The sequence below is a fragment of the Rhinolophus sinicus genome, linkage group LG07 (genome assembly GCF_036562045.2).
Source record: "Rhinolophus sinicus isolate RSC01 linkage group LG07, ASM3656204v1, whole genome shotgun sequence".
In the NCBI taxonomy this organism is placed as follows: Eukaryota; Metazoa; Chordata; class Mammalia; order Chiroptera; family Rhinolophidae; genus Rhinolophus; species Rhinolophus sinicus.
This window is the reverse complement of record NC_133757.1, coordinates 31,409,601-31,430,413: the sequence shown is the minus strand read 5'-3', so window position 1 is coordinate 31,430,413 and position 20,813 is coordinate 31,409,601. Positions and strand designations below refer to the sequence as shown.

General features: G+C 38.6%; 1 protein-coding gene across 8 annotated transcripts in view; it reads right to left on the bottom strand.

The window, feature by feature from the left end:
- The window catches only part of SLC16A12 (solute carrier family 16 member 12), a 184,963-nt gene that overhangs the window by 112,174 nt on the left and 51,976 nt on the right, over positions 1-20,813 (bottom strand). For 7 of the 8 annotated variants that reach the window (XM_074339405.1, XM_074339410.1, XM_074339404.1 and 4 more), the window contains one exon: positions 3,291-3,528. In XM_074339405.1, coding sequence (XP_074195506.1) covers positions 3,291-3,400 — 110 coding nt within the window. In that variant the 5' untranslated portion in view covers positions 3,401-3,528. Of the gene's footprint in view, positions 1-3,290; positions 3,529-15,294; positions 15,317-20,813 lie in introns of those variants that run through there. The other variant, XM_074339408.1, reaches the window with a different exon arrangement.

Sequence of the window (20,813 nt, the reverse complement as noted above, 5' to 3'; positions counted from 1 at the left end):
AAAAAAGAAATAAAGAAATCAATCCCATTTACGATAGCATCAAAAACAATAAAACGGGAATAAATTTAACAAAGGAGGTGAAAGATCTTTACAAGAAATTATAAGACATTGATGAAAGAAATCAAAGAAGATTCAAACAAATGGAAAGGTATCCTGTGTTCATGGATTGGAAGACAATATTATTAAAATGTCAATACAACCAAAAATCATCTGTAGATTCAATGCAGTCTCTATCAGGATTCCAATGGCATTTTTTGAAAAACAGAAGTAGAAAAGATGCTCCTAAAATTTGTATGGAACCACAAAAGACCCTGAATAGCCAAAGAAATCCTGACAAAAAAGAACAAAACAGGGAGTATCACATTTCCTGATTCAAGCTATACTTTAAAGCTATAGTCACCAAACAGTATGGTGATGACATAAGAACAGACAAATAGAGCAAAGAAATAGAATCAAGAGCCCAGAAATAAACCTGAGCATATCCAGTCAATTAATATTTGACAAAGGAGCCAAGAATACTCAATGGAAAAAAAGGCTGTCTCTTCAATAAATGGTGCTGGAATAATTGGATATTCACATGTAAAAGAATGAAATTGGACCCATATCTTACACCACTCACAAAATAACTAACCTGAAATAGATTAAAAACTTAAATGTAAGACCTGAAACCATGAAACTCCTAGAAGAAAACATAGGGATAAATATCCTTAACATGGGTCTTGGTAATGATTTTTTTGGATATGACACCCAAAGCACAAGCAATAAAATCAAAAACAAATAAGTGGGACTGTGTCAAACTAAAAATCCCCTGCACAGCAAAAGAAACAACCAACAAAGTAAAAACACAACCTATACAATGGGAAAAAATATTTGCAAACCATACAGCTGATAAGGGTTTAATATCCAAAACACATATAATAAATAACTCATTCAATTCAACAGTAAAAAACTAAATAACCCAAGAAATGGGCAAAAGACCTCAATAGACATTTTGCCAAGGAAGATGTACAAAAGGTGAAGAGATACATGAAAATATGCTCAACATCACTAATCATTAGGGAAATGCAAATTAAAACCACAATGAGCTATCTCCTCAAGGTCTATTAGAACGTCCATTATCAAAATACAAGAGATAACAAATGCTGGTGAGGATGTGAAGAAAAGGGAACCCTTGTGCACTGTTGGTGGGAATGTAAACTGGTATAGCCAATATGAAAAACAGTATAGAGGATCCTAAAAAATATATAAATAGAACCACATGTGATCCAGCAATTCCTTTGCTGGGAATATATCCAAAGGAAATGAGGAAACGAAAGCACTAACTTGAAGAGCTATCTGCACCCCCATGTTCATAGCAGCATTATTTACAATCGCCAAGACATGGAACCAACCTAAGTGTCCATCAATGGACGAATGGATAAAGAAGTGTAAAAAACATATGCGTGTTTGTGTGTGTGTGTGTGTACACACAATGGAATATTATTCAGCCACAAAATAATGAGGAAATCCTATCATTTATGACAACATGGATAGATCTTGAAGGCATTATGCTAAGTGAAATAAGTCAGACCAAGAAAGACAAATATTGTATGATCTCATTTATATTTGGAATCTTAAAAACAAACAAACAAACTCATAGGAAAAGACATTAGCCTTATGGTTACCAGAGGCACAGTGTGGGGAAGGGGGAAGCGGAGGAAGGTGGTCAGAGGGTACAAACTTCCGGTTATAAGACAAATAAGTACCAGGGATGTAAGGTACAACACGATGACTATAGCTAACACTGCTGTGTGAGATATAGGAAAGTTGTTCAGAAAGTGAACCCTGAGAATTCTCATCACAAGGAGAAAATTTGTTTTTCCTTCTTTTTCTTCTTCCTTTTCTTTTTATTGTATCTATATGAGAAGACGGATGTTAGCTGAACCTATCGTGGTAATCATTTCACAATATATATAAATCAAACCACCGTGCTGTATACCTTAAACTTATACAGTGTGTTCATGATTTCTCCACAAAACTGGAAATAAAAAAAAACAAAAGACAAAAGGAATTAATTGTCCAATAGGTACTGATCCTCAGAATTGACACATCACCCTGTGGACTGCTTTCCTTGTCCCCATCTCCAGTTCTCTCGATTGCTTCCTGGTTCATAACATCTAGATTCTGATGTTGTCTATGCCGTCACCCTTTTCTCTTCCAAGCTTATTCTGCTCAGGTAGCCTCCTCTCACCCTCTTCCAGTAACTTCTGATAACAGGACTTTGCCACCAGCCACAACCCTCTTTTCTGGTTTCCAGCAACCCTTCCTATAAAGCACAGAACTCACTTCCAGAACTTTCCTGTCATGGGAATGATGGAAGCTTCCACATGTAAGAACCAAGATGAAAGAGAATCCTTTTAACTCTGTGACCGCTTCTCACCCAGAACACAAGATCCATAATACTGATGGGAGAAAAATCAGACTCAGCATCAATCATATTACTTTAAACAAGTCTACAGTTTATTATGACACATAATTAATCAACCCTTATTGCAGCAGAAACAAACATCCTGCTTCTTTCCTGCATTCTATGTTTATTATGAAGGTAATATCAATGCTTTTATTGAGGATGTCATCAAATAAAGTTATTAGTGCAAATTTCTTTCTTTGGCTGCCAAGTGTGTGCTGCCAGAGAAGAACAGAGTTTAATTTGAATGAAAGCACCTGTAGAGGAAAGAGCTGGCACACGCAGGTTCCAAGTATGTATTTGTTCCAAGGAGTCTCAATGTATACACGTTTAGCTTAAGCATTTTCAACACCGTGCCCTTGGATTAAAGAAAAAGAGAGAGAGAAGGAGATGTGAGCAAGTGATTCTGACAGAATCTCTGTATTTATTGCTGTTGTTATCCTTCAACCTAGAACTCAGCCCCCACCATGAGAGACAAATGCAGTATGAAGCAAAATAATTTAAATTCTAGGTTTTAAGCTTCCAATGGTTCAGTGTCTGGTGAGCCAAGAGGTTTTCAAGGGCTATTTTGATCTTACACGTTTTTCCTTTCTAGGATGAGCTGCTTATGAAAACAGATGGCTGGAACAGCCACAATATTTAGTCTAAAAATATCTAACACTATGAGTTGATGTGTCAGATCTTATAGAAGAGACCACATTCCTTATAAAGAAAAAGATATCTGAGCAGTCAAAGGAAACACACACACACACCATTTAATGACAGGTTCAGAAGTAGAATGAGGCAGAATTAAAAGACAAGATAAGCCAGATCACCTTAATTAATCAAGAAAAATCCCACCTACCTGGTTACTGCCCGGGTACAGATGGTGACAAGGAAACAGCCAGCCACAATCATCCAGCCCCAGCCTCCATCCGGAGGGGCGGTGGAGTGAGCTCTATTTACTTTTGCCATAGTTTCGATTCTCTTCTTTTCCAAGTTATTCCAACAGCCCAGTTATGATCTTGAAAGAATCTGCTGTCAACTTCTTGGTATTCAAAGACTGGCATAGAATGCTACCTGGCACATGGGTTACTGGCCATCTGAAACCAAAAATCAGAACATACTTGTATTTTATTGCCATTTCCAAAGACTGATTTTTTCACATAGCAAAAATAATACGTTCCTGCTAAATATGATTATTTGTAACTATGAATACTGGACTGGGGCAAAGGCTATTAGTTGTCCTTAGTACCCACCCTCCTCCTTTTTAATAATAGGACCTCTCAAATTTCAGTCAAATCCACACGCATCCAGTTTGATTCCATGTTTCCTGGCCTTTCTTCAAAGTAGGTGTGGCAATGTGGTTTAGCCGACGAAAGGGATGTGAAAAAAAGTAAGAAATGCCACGTGTGGTTCATCAGCTCAAAAGCACTTTCCAGGACTTCCCCCACCCCCTTTCCCACAGCCTGAAACATGGATTTGGAGATGAGACCACATAGTTTCAACCACACAGACCAGGACATTGCCCGAGGGAGGGGCTGGCACAACTACAGGATAGAGAGAGACTGAGTCCCAGTCCCCAAAGACTCTGGAGAAGGTCTGCTTCTCCAGCTCTGGACCTCACATACCTCTCACTGTAACAGGAAAGATAGAACAAGCTTCAATTTCATTTGAGCCTCTGTATTTTGGAGTCTCTCTGCTACAACGGCCTATACTGTGTCCTAACATCATACTGAATGAATCTGAGAGTAACTTCTTTGGCCTTTCTGACTAAGAATGCTATAATTTTTAAAGTGTGTAATTGAAGCAAAAAGAGAATGACAAAACAGAAAAGAGAGCACAGAAGCTAGCACATAATAATTCAATATAACTAAATAAGGTAGCAAAGATTGAGGGAGAATAAAGGATCACTCCCTACATTATATTACAATTCTCCATTCAGCTCTTGACCTTGTAGATAGATCAGAGTTAAATGTGAAAAAAAGAAATCATCAAAAATCTAGGTGAAAGTATAGGCAAATATCTGCTCTCTAGAGAGAAGAAGGACTCCTGAGATGTAATGTAACAAACCAAGAGAAAATTTTGTTGATTTGTCTAAATTAAAATTTAACATTTCTATACATCTAAGCATTAATAAATAAAACCAACAGGTAAAACCTGAACTCAGGGGTAGAAAAACATTAGGAAGATTAATTCATTCAACTACCAACACTTACTGAGTGTTTAATACGTGTTAGGCACTATTTCCGGTCACGGTGGATTCCGTGGCCACGACGTGGGCCTGCCTCTTCATCTTATTAGACATCATGTGAATGTGGGGAGACTGACAAAGATGGAGTGAACTACTGAAGAGCATAAATCTATCAAAAGTATCAGAAGAGCAGTATTGGTATAAATATTAAGCCTACTGATTTAAAGAAAATCAAAATTATTATGTCAAATGATAATATTGCTAATCACTGGCCTAAGTACTGAGTAAGAGTAAAAATACTGGTATCCAGGCTAAGTGAAAATAATACAGAGCTACCTTTTGCAGAGAGCTAGCCACAGGCCACACTGCCAGTAAGCGGCCTTGTAGGCTGTATCTCAGTGAACCCTGACAATAACCAGAGGTAGACATTAGTGTCCCCATTTTATAGATATAGAAACTCAGGCTAAAGAGATCAAGTAATTCGTCCAATTACTATTAACACTACCCAGCAGCAGTAAAAGGATATGAATCTTTGTCTTATTGTAAAGTCACTTTTCCTAACCGCTTCCACTGCATTTCCTTATTCCTTGTCATAAATTTATACACATTTTTGTCTAATCAGACACCTGTAATTCTTGCTGATGACACACCAGTAGGATGGCATGAACTGCAGCATGATGCAGCTAGAAATGCAGTCCTTTAAATGGTACCATTGGTATTTTCCCTGAGATATGCCTGTAGGTCACTGACTTGATCAGTCATGGAATTATCTGATTTCCAAGCAAAACCAACCTTCCAAAGGAATCTCCAATATGCTAGAGCTTCAGGACAAGTCTCTCTAAAACTTAACTTTGTGTCATGGGGAAATACTTTTTTAAAAACACTAGTTTCAAGGGTACAAAACAACATAGTAATTAGACATTTCCATATATACCACACAAAGTAATAATACCAGTAAGTTTATTACCCATCTGACACTGTATAGTTATTAGAATATTTTTGACTATATTCCCTATGCTGTACTATATATCCCCATGACTATTTTTTAAATTATAATTGACATTCAATATCATTTTATATTAGTTTCAGGTGTCCAGCATAGTGGTTAGACATTTATATAATTTATGAAGTGATCCCCTCGATAAGTCTAGTACCCATCTGACACTATACATAGTTATTACAATATTATTGACTATATTCCCTATGCTGTACTTTATATCATCATGAGTCTTTTGTAACTACCAATTTGTACTTAATCCTGTCACTTTTCTCACCCAGCCACCCAGCCTCCCTCCCATCTAGCAACCATCAGTTTGTTCTCTGTTTCTGTTTTGTTTGTTCATTTATTTTGTTCTTTAGATTCCACATATAAGTGAGCTAATATGGTGTTTACCTTTCTCTGTCTGACTTATTTCACTTAGCGTAATACTCTCTGTTTATCCATGCTGTTGCAAATGACAAGATTTCATTTTTTTTGTGTGTGGCATAGTAATGTTGCATTGTATATATGTACTACAATATGTTTATCCAATCACAATTCCTATCAAAATACCAATGACATATTTCCACAGAACTAGAACAAATCATCCTAAAATTTATATGGAACGATAAAAGACCCTGAATAGCCACGACAATCTTGAAAAAGAAGAACGAAACTGGAGGCATCAAGATACGTGATATCAAAGTACACTACAAGGCCATGGTAACCAAAACAGCATGGTATTGGCATAAAAACAAACACATAGATCAATGGAACAGAATAGAGAGCCCAGAAATAAATCCATGCCTATATGGTCATTTAATCTATGACAAAGGAAGCAAGAATATACACTAAGGTAAAGACAGTCTATTCAATAAATGGTGCTGGGAAAACTGGACACATATGTGCAAGAAAATAAAACTGGACCAACTTATTACTCCATATGGGTCAGTACTTTTAATAGTCAACTACTTTCTTCCCCAGAATTAAACACTAAAAGAAAAATTCATTTAATAGATCTACCATACTTGTATCTTTGCCTTAATATATACCTCCTACTACAGCAGACAGAGCTAGTTGCCTACCCCAAATCCATAGTTCACGCCTTCCACCATTCTACCATAACCCGGGTTTTGTTCAGGTATCTGCTCTATCTGCTCTCTTTCTGGCTCTCTTTCTGAAAGCCCGGCACAATCTATTGTTTCACAGAATGGGTTTTGATTAGTTTCCCTTTCCCTTGTCAGTGAGTGATTAGGGATAGGATATGAAGTAATTCTAGCCAGTGAGCTATGAGGGACGTCCTTTGGGAAAGGTTTCCTTGCTCTTAAGAAAACACACAGGAAAGAAGACCCTCTTCCTTCTGAAGACATTTTGAATCTGGATATAATACCCAGAACTATGGCATCCACCTCCTAACCATGAAGAAAGCCTGAGGACAGTCAATAAGCCAAGGACAGCACAGCAGAAAGACGAAAAGAACCTGGGACCTTAAGGATGTCACTGAGCCACTGAATTAATCAATTTTGGAGCCACCCTATTTAGCTTGTTAGGTAATACATTTTACTTATTGTTGGAACTAGTTGCTATTTCTGTTATGTCTGCCAAAAGAAACCAACTGGATACATGTCTTCAGACAGTGGTGTGCTGGATCCAACTGTTTACTGCATCTCATTCCCATGCCATGTTAGTGACATTATATTGATGGCTTGAAATTGGCCATGGTGGGAGTGTCTATTCCACAGAAATCATACACTGGAAAACTACACATACAGCTTTTTATATCCTCTGAAAAAAACAGTTGTTAAACATTTACTAGCACACCACTGCAACCTCAGAGTAACTTAAAGTATATACAGTAAACATTCTATGACAAATGAAGTAAAGCCAAAGAACTAAGAAAGAATTTAAATATCTATACAGTGAGCTAGCAACTTAGCTAGCTTCTCACTTTTTTAATAAGGCATTTTGTCATCTTATTGGGCAGGGGTCATCAAACTACAGCCCTTAAGCAAATCTGGCCTGCTGCCTCTTTTAGTAAATAAAATTTTGTTGGAACACACCCACGCTCATTTATTTGCATTTTGTCTTTGACTGCTTTCATGTAAAATAGCAACTGAGTAGTTGTAACAGAATGGACGGCTAGCCATACCTAAAGTATTTACTGTCTGGCCTTTTTCAGAGAAAGTGTGCAAACCCCTATTTTCGGGAGATGTGATGCATTGATCTGCAGAATAAAATGCCAATATTTGGGAGGACAGGGCAGGAGATAATCAGCATTTAAGACTTTGGAGCTCTCAGACACCTAAAAATCCAGAATTCCAAATTCTCTTGAAGAATTGAAAGCACTAAAGATACTGGGCTGCTGTTCCTTTGTGGCAGCCATGGGCTAGAGCCAAGTAGCAATACCTTCGTTTGGTTAGGCCTGTACTCCCCACGTCATCCTGACCCTGGCATCCTGTATTGTCCAGCCCTTGGGCCGTTTCACTCACGGACAACACCTGCTGGGCCCCTGGAAGCAATAAGGTTTTCAATTTCTGCCTATACTATGTTGCTATCAGTTTCTTGTACAGCCACACATGACTCACATTTATGGTATGGTTTATATCTAGCACTCTGTCGCATGATTTCAACAGGACTAGCAATTGAGATTCTACCGCTATCTGCATACAAACACACACAACAGAGTTACTCATCAATTGGACACAATTAGATGCCAAGTGTCATGAAGTGACAGAATCAATTGTACAAGTAAAAAAGCCAAAGCTTGGATACCTCTGCCTTGGTATAGTCATAGCCCCTTCATAGGTTTTTCCATTAAAATAATCCCCAAGGTTAAGCTATTTTCCAACTTAAGACTCTAAAGCCACCTACCTACCCATAAATGTCCGATATGAAACCATCCTCTCCGTTAGTGCTGCCCAGTGCTGTAAAGAATGCTGAAGCCCTAGTATTGTGCAACAGCCCTTTGGAAAACAATAGAGTGCGATGGATCAAGAACTGGAAGTTATTCATATTTTTTGAACAATAATCTCATTTCTGAGAAGCTATCCTAAGGAAACAATTTAAAAGAAGTTCAACACTATAGGCAAAAAAATAACAGCTGCGTTATGAATAATATATAAAACAGAAACATCTAAGTGCTCAACAACTGGGAAGTGTTTAGAGAGTTAGTGCTATATTAAATAAATGGAATAGTATACAACTGTTTAAAATTATAAACAAGAAGATAATATTATAATATGGGAAAACATTTATGATGCCATGTTAAAGCGAAAAAAAGTCTCTAAAATTGTGTGTGTCTTGTAAGAGAAGCTGTGTAAAACTTATGTAAAGGTTCTGTCCTTGTCACTGTCACAAATAATAGCAAAAAGGAATATAACTGGGCTGGTATAATTATGATTCATTTTCAAAATTGCATTCAATCCCATTTTATATATAATTTTCTTAAGTAGATACTTCAGTTCTACTCCTATAGTATAAACATGAGCACAAAAATAGTTTCTCATGGATTGAAACTAACCATACCATTTATTGATAGTACACAATGAAAAGTAGGTGATTATTCCGTAGAGGACACACTGTATTCAAAGCCCCTGGCACAATAAAATGTGTTCTTTACAAAAATGTTGAGTCTCATTAATTTTTCCTTTGCCTCTGCGATCCCCAGATAATTCCATTTTCATTTGTTTTAGTGGAGCGACCTCTCTTTGGCGTTCCCACATTTTATAAGAACTGATTGGTGAGGACCTCTCAAAAAACTCAATGGCGTGTAAGTCCAAAAATGTAACACTCCCGAGTACAGCTGTAGTGACAACATAACGAGCAAAGGTCTGTTGTAAGTTAGAGTCAACCTGGGGAAAGCCACAGGACAAGGGACAGCCTCACAGGATCACAGGGCAGGGAGAAATAACGGCTCTGAGAACATTGGCATGCAATCGTAGTTTTTCTAAGTTCTTAGTTTATTCGTGCGCTCATGAAAAATCTGCTCAGTCGCCACAGATAAAGCCACTGACAAACCTGTACTCCTTCTTCTTGCCAGTACCAACATTGGCTTTTGCAGTCCTCCTAACTTCCTTCATTCTGTTTTTGCGTCCCTTGCACTGTTTTTCTTGAGGTCTTTTTCTTCTCACAGAGGCCATGTCTTGCAAGGCTTTGTTTGGGTTCCTTTTGCTTTGTGTAACCCAAGGAGTCATAAATCATGCCAAAGCCAGTTGGTGCCACCACCAGAATGGGCTCTGAATCCAAACACAAAGATGACATCTGGTGTGGTCTTGTACATTTTGGCTAGTTTTTCCCGAATTTCTGTCTTAGGTACGGTTGCCTTCCCAGGACGAAGGACATCGATCACCATTTGAAGTAGTCGATTGGTCATGAACTTCCTGGTCCAGAGAGTCACTTTGTCATTCACAATGGCGGCCGACCCTCACGTAGCCAGGGAGGAAAAGAGCGGCAATAGTATTTTTAATCATTGCTCCTGAAGAGTTGCCCTGGAGCCTCACAAGCCTCAGAGACAAGCACTATTTTCTCCCTTTCACGATGGCGAAGCTGAAGCTCAGAGAAGTGATGGGACCCGCATGACATCACTGTATCTGAATCCAAATGGAATGGGTGGCTCTGGTCAGTTCTGGACAGTGCACTTGTCCATCTGCCCTTCAGATTTCAAAATTGTTATTGGGCATTTCTGTCAACAAGCCATCCAAGGAAGGGTAAAGCTTAAGCACCCAGTCCTGTGACTGACCATGACGAAAGGAAGAGAAGGACGCCCACAAGGTTACCGCAGGGGTACCAATGCTCACAAAACAACTCCTATGAATTTCTTTCAAAACAAGTCGTTTAAAGATTTACATGAAGAAATGTTTCTGAATTTCGTAGACAGACTAACCTCGTTTCCTAGAGACTTTGCAGAAGCCTGCAGTTTCCTTAGAATAACAGCCTGAGCATTCTTGTGGAAAATTAACCCACTTGATATTACACAAGTATAATAGACAAGTCTTTAAGTTGATGGTATACCTAAAACTATAAGCAAAGCAAGCATGTTACCATCATGCAATTCTTCCTTTTACTAATCCTCCAGTTTATTTGATTTTGACATCCCACCACTAAAATACAATTGAATTCTGCATTTCACTGTGGTTTCAGGAAACTTCTTCTGAAACAAAAGAGGCGCTGTATTATAATGTTCCTCTAAGATTACTCCTTAACAATACAAGTTGGGATATAGCCTCAACTTCAATGTATCTTCCTTGCTTTCAAAAATCCAATCATTTGCAAAGACTTTTTGGTAAAAGTCAACATCTCTCCTGTAAAGCACTCCGTTTGTGGGGCAAGTCTTTCACTCGCCCTCAGTCAAGTTTTCTGAAGTGGTCCCTTCTATCAGTAGAAAACCTACACGTTTCGTGCAGTCAGTATGCAGCTAGAGTAAAGGCAACAGTGGTCCTGGAATGACTTGTTTTCGTAGGCTTCCAACACCGTCTTTCCAACTTCCTCAATCCCATCTATTTCCAGTGCCTTAACCTTTAGTGGTACCCTTACTTTATAAATTGGTTTGCAACCACACAAGAGATAAAGGTGTGTGGCAGAAAGGTACCAAGAGTGAGAATCAAGACCACTGGGCCCAGGTTACGCTAGTTAGTTGGATGACCCTGTGCAAATCACTTCCTCTCCACAATTATTTCCTAATCTATAAAACCAGGGCATGGAGTTATTGGCATCTATCCTTTATACCAGGGGGCTGATTATTAAGCATCTCTTTCCCAATACGTAAGTCACCTGGTAGACTAGGCACACTCAGGAGACTCTGGCTGGCTTTACGTTTTATTACCTAACACTTCTTTGATAAAGGAGGCAAGTCCTCTTTGTTTTTATTTAAGAATCATGAAATTTGCCTCTCTCCCTCTCTCTCTCATTTTTGGCATTTCTAAAATATTCCTTTACTACAGATATTTTTGAAATATCTCCAGGTGTATTTATTGCTCATTGTTGGTAAGCCAGTTTCTCTCAGTGGCCCTTTCTACCACGTTTCCCCAAAAATAAGACTTAGCCAGACAATCAGCTCTAATGCGTCTTTTGGAGCTAAAATTAATATACAGCCCAGTCTTATTTTACTATAAGATAAGACCGGGTGTAATATAATATAATATAATATAATATAATATAATATAATATAATATAAAAGACTGTGTCTTATACTAATTTTTGCTCCAAAAGACGCCTTAGAGCTAATGGTACAGCTAGGTCTTATTTTGGGGGGAACACGGTAAGAGATAAGAGGCAAGGCTATGTCAAAAGGGAAAGTGATTCCATGGCAAATATCCTGAGTGAAATGGAAATCATGGCTGACTGTCAAGAATTGCAACAAGAAAGGGAGGGACTTCCCCCAGGTCCTGGACATACAGAAAGTACAAACCATAAGTTCCACCAGCAGCAGACATGTCAGCACGGTACACAATGAGGACAGAAGCCAGTACCAGCAAGATGAGTTTCACCAGCAGAATGCCCAGTGACCAATACTAGGGAAGACTTTGCTCAAACCAGTGAGAACTCAGGGACCTCCATGCCAACCATCTCTCCCACCACTACAATGAAGACACATGAATTCTCCCCTAAACCAGACAGTAATAAGGAGAAGAAGGAATAAACACAATAGAGGGTAGAAACAACCCTATTAACCTTGGATCTGGTTGAATATTGATCCAAAAAGGACTCAGGTAACATGAAAGAGAGTACTTTAAACTTGCAGAGACTGCTAGAAACTTTTTAGATTGAGACATAATTTAATACAACAAAGTACACCCATTTTAAGTCTACCTTTCAATGACTTTTTAACAAATACATATACTCATATAACCACAACTACCACAATCAAAACACATACAGAACATTTTCATCTCTTCATGCTCCTTTGCAGTCACTCTCCCCTAACCAGCCATTTCACTCATTGATTTGCTTTCTGTCGATATAGATTAGTTCTATCTGTCCAGAATTCCACGAAAATAGAATCACACAATATTTTGCTTCTGACTTCTTTCATTTTTGATGTTTTGCGATTCATCCAGGTTGTTGTGTACATCTGTAGTTTCCTTTTTATTGCTAAATAATAATGTGTATTAAGGATAAACAACCATTTATTTATATATTCATCTGTTGATAGGCATTAGGGTTGTTTCCAGTTTTAGACCATTATGAATAAAGTTTCTCCGAACATCTGTGTACAAGTCTTTTTGTGAATATGTGTTTTCATTCTATTGAGTAAATACCTAGGCATAAGTTTGCTGAGTCTGTTATAAGTATACGTATATTGAACTTTAGAAGCAACTGTCAAACTGCTTTTCAAGATATCTGTATGATGCTGTATGATGTTACTAGTAACATTTTAGAGTTCCACTTACTCCAATGTATAATGGATTCTCATTGTAGTTTTAATTTACACTTGCCTGATGACTAATAATGTTAACCATTTTTTCATGCAATTATTAGCTATTCATATATCTTAGTTTGTGAAGTATCTATTCAAATACCATACCCACTTTTTTACTGGGTTGTTTATCTTATTATTGCGCTATAAGAATTCTTTGTATATTCTAGATACAAGTCCTTTGTAGACTCATGTGCTGCAAATATTTTCTCCCATTCTGTGGCTTGCCTATTCATTTCTCTCTATTTTTTTTAAGAATGGAAATACTTTATTTCTAAAAGTAAGCCTATTCATTTCTTAATGGTGCATTTTGAAGAGCAGAAGCTACTCTACTATTGCCTCTGCAGTGGAGGGGTACTCTTTCAGGGTACACCATTTGCAGTCTTAGCGTGTCCTGTTTGAAGCTCTTTTATTTAGATGCTTTCTCCTATCTCTGCAGAAAGAGAGAAACAATGATACTATTCCTGATCAGGGAAACCCAGTGTCCTCAGCCACAATCTGTCTGGTTCCATGTTCAGCCTATACATAGGACCATCTTTTTAGCCAAATATCAGCCTCGCTCCCAGTCTAATTCACTCCTACCTATCCAATGATATACATTTCTTGCAACTCACTGAAAAAAATACAAGGTTATTACCTCTTTATGTGCTATTTCCTTTACCTTCAAATTCCTTCCTTCCCCACTTCCTCACCTGACTTAGCCATCATTTCTGCTTTAACTGCCTCCATCCCACCCTCATCCCTCAAAGTGCGCAAAGTTAACTCCCTTTTACAGACTCTCTTGGAGAGCACTCTACATGCCTCTCCTGGCCCTTATTAAATACACTTTTGTTATCTATTTATCTGTCTCTTTCTGCCTCTAGACTATTTAACTCCACAGAACAGAAACTATCTTAAATCATCCTTACATCTACCCCCAGTTTTCTCCTCAACACACGTTCTGCCTGGTGCCGATGAAGAGCTCTCCCAGTGTCCAATAAATGAATGAAGTAAGTTCTGCTTCGCCAGAAAGAACCCCATCAAGTCACAAAAAATAAATTAAAAACATAAATAACAGTTATTAGTTTTTAAATGGTAACTCAACTGAAAGAAGCATGAAAAGCACTTATATATTCATTAGAGATGTCTAATCTTCAGACATAAAGCAAGAAAGTGAGCCATTACAACTAGAAAATGAAAAGTATTTAGCATAACCAGCTTCTCTCTGACACACACCCAGGAGCAAAGCATTCTTGTCACAGAGGTACCAGCCAGTACTCAGAGCTCAAGTGTCAGCGTCCTGGGCCCCAGTAAACCACACTATAACAATGGTAACAACAGCTACTATTTGGGGGCATTTAAATCCACCAGGCTCTGGATTCACTACTATACCTTATCTCATTTTATCTTCATCCTGTGAAGGAGGTATTATAATCTCCATTTTACAGATAAAGTAAGGAATGTTCTAATTATCTCAGATTCAACCTCAGCCTGACTCCCAAGCGCATGCTCTTTTCCCCTAAATCACTGCATCCTGCTGCTTTCCACTGGCCTCTAAGCTGGCATGGTGGAAGCCATTCCTATTATGTTCCTTCTTGTATCCCCAGCACTTAGACCAGAGCCTGGCATATATCTGCTAAATGTCGTGGTTAAATGTCACCACATTTGTGGAAGAGAAAGATATCTTGCCTCCCAGTTACTGGACATTTTATTACTTCCTCTTCCTGAGGATTGAATGTCTGGTTCTACCCCAACCCAGGACTCAAGGCCGTATTGAATATCGTGGTCTACAGTGTGGAATCCCAGCAGACGCCATGTGTACTGGAGGACAATCTTCCAAGTACACTATGAGAATTCCAACTTTCCTACAGAACCTTTACAGCAGTGGGGCAAAGTGTTCCAGCGGATAGCCCTACAGACTTATATCCTGTGGCCAAACCCAAACTCTGAAAAGGACTGAACATGGGAGGGAAGTTAAAGAAACCCTTCTCTCTCTGCTAGGGTGTGCACAGTCTGTGGCCCAGGGACCCAACTGTTATTTCCACTCAGAGTCTCTGGACCTTGGGGATGCCTCCTACTGCTAATGGATTTATGCATTTTTGTTACACATGTGGTATGAAAAAAATATTATTCTCAGGTGAAGACAGAGTAGTGATACACTTTTTTTTAATTTTAACTTTCTGCTTTTCTCTGCTTCGTCCTCAAGCAGATCTTGGTAACAGGGGAGTAAATAATTACTGACTTCAACCAGAAATTTTTGGATGTTTGTCAGGGACATTTGGGCACTAAACTGAAACACTGACCTTTGGTAATGAAGCTGCCAAAATTTCCACATTGTGTGTGAGACTTTTGGGGACAGGAATACTTTACATAAGACCTAGAATAAACAGCAGAGTGATTTATATGATATTTGGTCTACAGACAGAGAGAAAAAGGTACAACTTGTAATTTATCTAAGAGGCAGAGAGAGTAGAAAGTAAGATTCTTTCCCATCCTGTCAGCTCCCCATTAACAGAGGATTCTAGGCAACGTCAGAAAAATGCTTACTTCTGAGTCTAATAGTTTGTTGACATTGCAATTCATAACCAAGAACTTGCCCCCAACTACCATTCTCTGCGGTAACACAGTTCTTTTCTCTCCTAGTTGAAAGTCCATGTAAAAGACCTGAGGTGTAGCCCTCTTTGAAAAAAAAAAAATACAACATGCAGTCAAGTATCTCAGTGCTTGGCACAATGCCCACTATAAAGCTGGTGCTCAAAAAAATATGTGTTTTGGGGAATAAATGTTTGCATCTAACTCAGTGGCCTTGCAGGACTCTAATTCTAATTTTGTACCTTTTCAGCCTATGGAATTATTAGGACAGACTATGTTATATCAGAGGCTTCTCGGCTGCAGAGGAGAAACTTGCAGAGATGCATTTCACAGAGTCTTTTTTGTGAGTTGACAGAGAGACTTTTATTGAAGAACAGTCCTGCCTGTCTATACCACCACATTTTCCCCACTCTGTAATCACCGCTACCCACCATGTTGTTGACATGGGAGGAGTAACGAGTCACATTGTTCAGTCCAATATTTCAGGTTAACCCCACACTGCACGGAGTGTTGTGGAGAACTGGTGTTTGAAAGAGAGCAGGCAGAAGAGCACAGGTCTGCACTCAGAACGCAGGGTACCCTCGGTGCTCCCAGGCCTCACACCGTCTCCAATGCCTGGGACAGTGCCTGGAAGATAACAGGCACTCAACAAATATTTAGTGAATGAACACTCCCAATTCTCAAGTTCTGGACGTGTTCCCAAAACACACAGGGAAAGGGTACAGGGAGCTTGAGGAATGGGGACAAGACATTACCCAGCCTTTCTTTGTTATTTTTATCCACTGTCATACCAGATTAACCAGCCTTCCCGGCATCTGGGTAACAGAGCCCTCAGTGAATATATTTCACTGAGTCCACAGCGGCAGGACCAGGCCCTGACTCCAGACCAGGAAACAGAACTTCACTGCCAGATTGGCTCTCTCTCCTTGCTTTTGCAGAGTGGCTAAAAATGTGCATGGACTGCTGGGGGGTCACCTACTGAGCCTGGCACTAGGCCCATGGTCTGCCCCACACGGCACAAGCCATGGAATTCCACAGGCCCTTAGAGATGTTTATTTTTGTGCTCTGTAGACACTGCTCACTGCGTGAACACAGCAGGTCACACAAAGGACAAGGTGTTGCCAAGCCTGAGAATGAGGACCTGAATTTCTTCCTGGAAATGAAGAGGTTAGAAATGATTTTACAAAAATCCTCTCAAGGTGTGGGTGGTCGTCTTGGTCTCTATCCCGATCATTCAAATAGTTAGGACTGAACCAGTTCATTCCACCTCCTAGTTTGGGACAAAAGGAAAAGTTTGGGGAACTTTTAACAACAAAGGCCTTGGAAATAGTTCCCAATTCTTTTTTTTTCAGTTACAGTTGACATTCAGTATTATTTATGTTAGCTTCAGGTATACAGAATAGTGGTTAGACATCTATATAATTTATGAATGGTCCCCCGATAAGTCTAGTACTGACCTGGCACCATACATAGTTATTACAATATTACTGTCGATGTTCCCTATGCTGTACTTTACATCCCTGTGACTATTTTGTAACTGACAATTTGTACTTCTTAATCCCTTCATCTTTTTCACCCATCCCTCCAACCCCCTCCCCCAATCTGGCAACCATCATTTGTTCTCTGTATCTACCAGTCAGTTTCTGTTTTGTGTGTTCATTTATTTTGTTCTTTAGATTGCACATAAAAATGAGATAACATGGGGTTTTTTTGCATGTGAGCTCACTCTACACATTTTAAAATATTTCCTTAGCCAACCATGGCAATAATTATATTTTTAACATAAATTACCTGTTGATTAAAAATGAAGACAACAGTTAAAATGAATTTCATCATGTTTTCCAATATATTTTATTTTATGAATCACTGAGGCACTTACAAACATTTGAAAAACAGTGATAACTGCAGACAGAATATTATTCTGTCCACGGACAATGCTGCAGGTACTTGTGGATGTGTCCACCCTCCCAGGTCTGAGACCCCCAGATTAGAAGGCCTCTCTGTTCATTACGGGGAGGGCTAGTGCCTTGGAGAACATACATTCCTTCTGGTTTACTAGCTGTATTATTTATTCAAGGTCCCATTAGGAACCAGGAAATGGGGGTGACAACAAAGACATTATTTATAAAGGTGTGAACAGTGTTCATAAAATCTATAAAAAGTCAGTAGAGTCCCCTGGGGCTAGTAACAGTTGGAAGTCATAGCACCTCTAGGCAGTTACTAGAAACTTCTATAGAATCACTGTCGACAGTGTTGGGTAAAGGAAAGCAGCTAGTCTACAAGGATCTGACAGTAAAAGAAGCAAGAAAACCAATACATCAATTCATACTCTTCCTGCCTTCTATGTCCCATCAAGTCTGAACTCAATGGGAACCCAGTTCACCCAGCTCATATATGTCCACCACCCAGGGCAGAGAACAGGGAGGAAATGAGATGGACAGTGAACGTGGAGGGGCAAATGGAAACTGTCCTGCAACTAGTGTAATCTGTAAGCTTGCCCTCTGCTGCACTAGGGCTGTGCTTAAAAGATGAAGTCGAGTTCTGAGCCAATGCTGGGCCTTGTCTCTACACTAGATCAAGTTGCTCAAGGTTGCCAACTCAAATCTTTTGGTATACTTCAAATACAAAACTCAACTGTGAAACCAACCTCCTCTTCTGCTGCTCATATTGAAGCGCTCCCTTAGTTTCAGCCAGTGATCACCTTTAAATGGACAACTCCAAAATCTGCATCTTTGCTGCCAATCTTCCTCCCAAGTTGCAGACTCAAATCTCCAGCAGCTTACAAGGTACCTCAAACTCACATGTCCAAAAGAGCACTCGCTATTCTTTCCTAGAAACACATTTTTTAGTGGTTTTACCATGTTCTGACTAGGCATGCTAGAACACTGAGTCCTTTTGACAACTCCCCAACTCTGACAACAAGTGAGTCCAACTCTGATCATTTCTACTTATATCCCGCTCACATCTACTCTCCCTTTTAAATTTCATACTATAAATGAAATAGGGGCAGGTGTCTTTGCAAGTACATAGGCCTGTGATTGTTGGGGGGTGGGGAGGAGGCTGCAAGGGATGGCAACTGGCTAAGTCTTGTCTTTTTTATGGGGAAGTACCACAATCCTACTTGGCTGGTGGTTCTAAGTCTCATTCCCTAATTATCAGTATTATTGGCACTTAAGGCATTTTGATTTTCATTTGCTTGATACCTGTTTCTATCTCCAACTTGGTTTTGAACTCAGGGAGAAAAATGAGTGTTTTTTGTTGATCCTTTCAAATCCCAATTGTTACCTCAAAGTATTGTTGAGCAAATAAAGTAATCCATATTAAATCATAAAGCATAAGATCTGCCCGTATTAAGCATTCAAATAAATGGTAGCTATTGTTACTATTGTTATAGACTGCCTTCATGAGCCTTAGGAAAGGGATGAGGAATTTATAGTTTCAACAACCTATGATTGTTATATTTTATATCGAGATAGTGGAGAATGCCAGTTACATCTAGAAGTTCATAATCTGCAAAAGAAGATCTCTCACCATTTCCTCTCCAAAGACTTCACATAGCGACGTTTACATGAGTTCGGAGGCTGGGTGCGAACAATGTTCTGAAAGAGCATTTCTCTGAAAAGGAGGCTGACAAGAGGCCCTGAGGTCATGATGGAGTTCTAAACAGTAACATAACATGGCTCAGGAAAAAAAATTGTTAAAAAAAATAAAAATCCACATTCCTCTAACAGGACACCCTTCTCTAAAGAATTCTAGGAGTTTTACCCTCAGTTGTACTACTGCTCTTTGAGGCCTCTAAAACTGTGCTACAAATATGAATGCCACATTACATTTTAAAGTACATAGAACAGTGCCCATGGCATGAGGTCAGACACATCTGGCTTTGAATCCTAGCTCAGGCAATTACAAGACGTGTGACCTTGACATGTGACTTAGCTTTCTGCATCTGTCTCCTGCTGTGTACGTTGGAGCTAATAGTTCCTCTTTAATAGAGCTTTAATGAGGATTAAAGGGCAAAATACATATCAAAGCACTTGATACCTACTAAGTGTTCACATATTAACATATACTATTAATTTCCTTCCTTATAATACCAAAAGATACATGTTCCTCGTCATTTGTTTGTTTCAATAATTTTCCAAATCAAAAAGCAAAGCAATTGTATACTTAGGTAACTATACAGTAGCCTACAGTAGACACTTAGAAATGCTTAGCTAAGTTATACTTATACCAGTTACTAGTTCAAGTAGTGACATGATGAGCAATTATTAGTAAATAAATATATTAATCATAACTGAAAGCACCCATATTTCTTAGAGTATCAAAAGAAAAAAGTCAAAGAGAGACCCAGCAACTTCATCTTTCTATGTCAACTTTTCCTTATGATATAAATACAATACCACACCATTAAATAACTAAGTGGGAAGGATGGCAAAGAGAAAATGACAGGAAAAAAAAAATAAGTCCTTGAAATACCATGTTCCTTGAACATTTAGACGATTTTCACTTCTTTGCAGTATTTAGTTTCTTTCTTTTGAACTGTGCACTGAAATTCTTTACAGGCAAATATCCATATACCAAATAGCTGTGTCTATTTTCTCTTCTCTTTAATGATTTTTCCTAAATTGTACACAGATGGCACTTCCAATCTTTGGATTACTATAAAGCCTTTACAAATAATGATATGAGAACTATAGCAGCACCAAAAAATGCCTAACTCATTACTCTCAGAAGACAAAATGTGAGTGATATGAGTACAACTATAGAAAATACATATGTACAAGGACAAAATGAGAAATGAATTGCCAAAAGTAGGAAATGGTTGTGTGAGGAAAGTAAAATAATGACCCTTTCATGTATTTTCTGACTTAATACTCTTATACCCTTCTAACAAAAAACAACAGAACCACTTTTAAATAGTTGTAAATAAATGTGTACTTGCTGTTTTATTTTTTCCATTTAACATTGATTCACATGATTTTTAAAATATATTTGGTAGAGTTGACATTTGCCATTTTATATATTCATCATATTTATGTTTGCCCATTTTATTCAAACTTGTCAAGATTTTACCCTCCCAGTAATACTTGAGATGGCTTTGCTTTGGGACCACTCTCATATGTGAATTAAAGGATACCCCTCATTTCTTTTTTTCCAACAGTCTGAAATCTATTTGTGGACATAGAAACTTTACATTCATATTTTAAGTTGTCTAAGGAAGGACTACAAT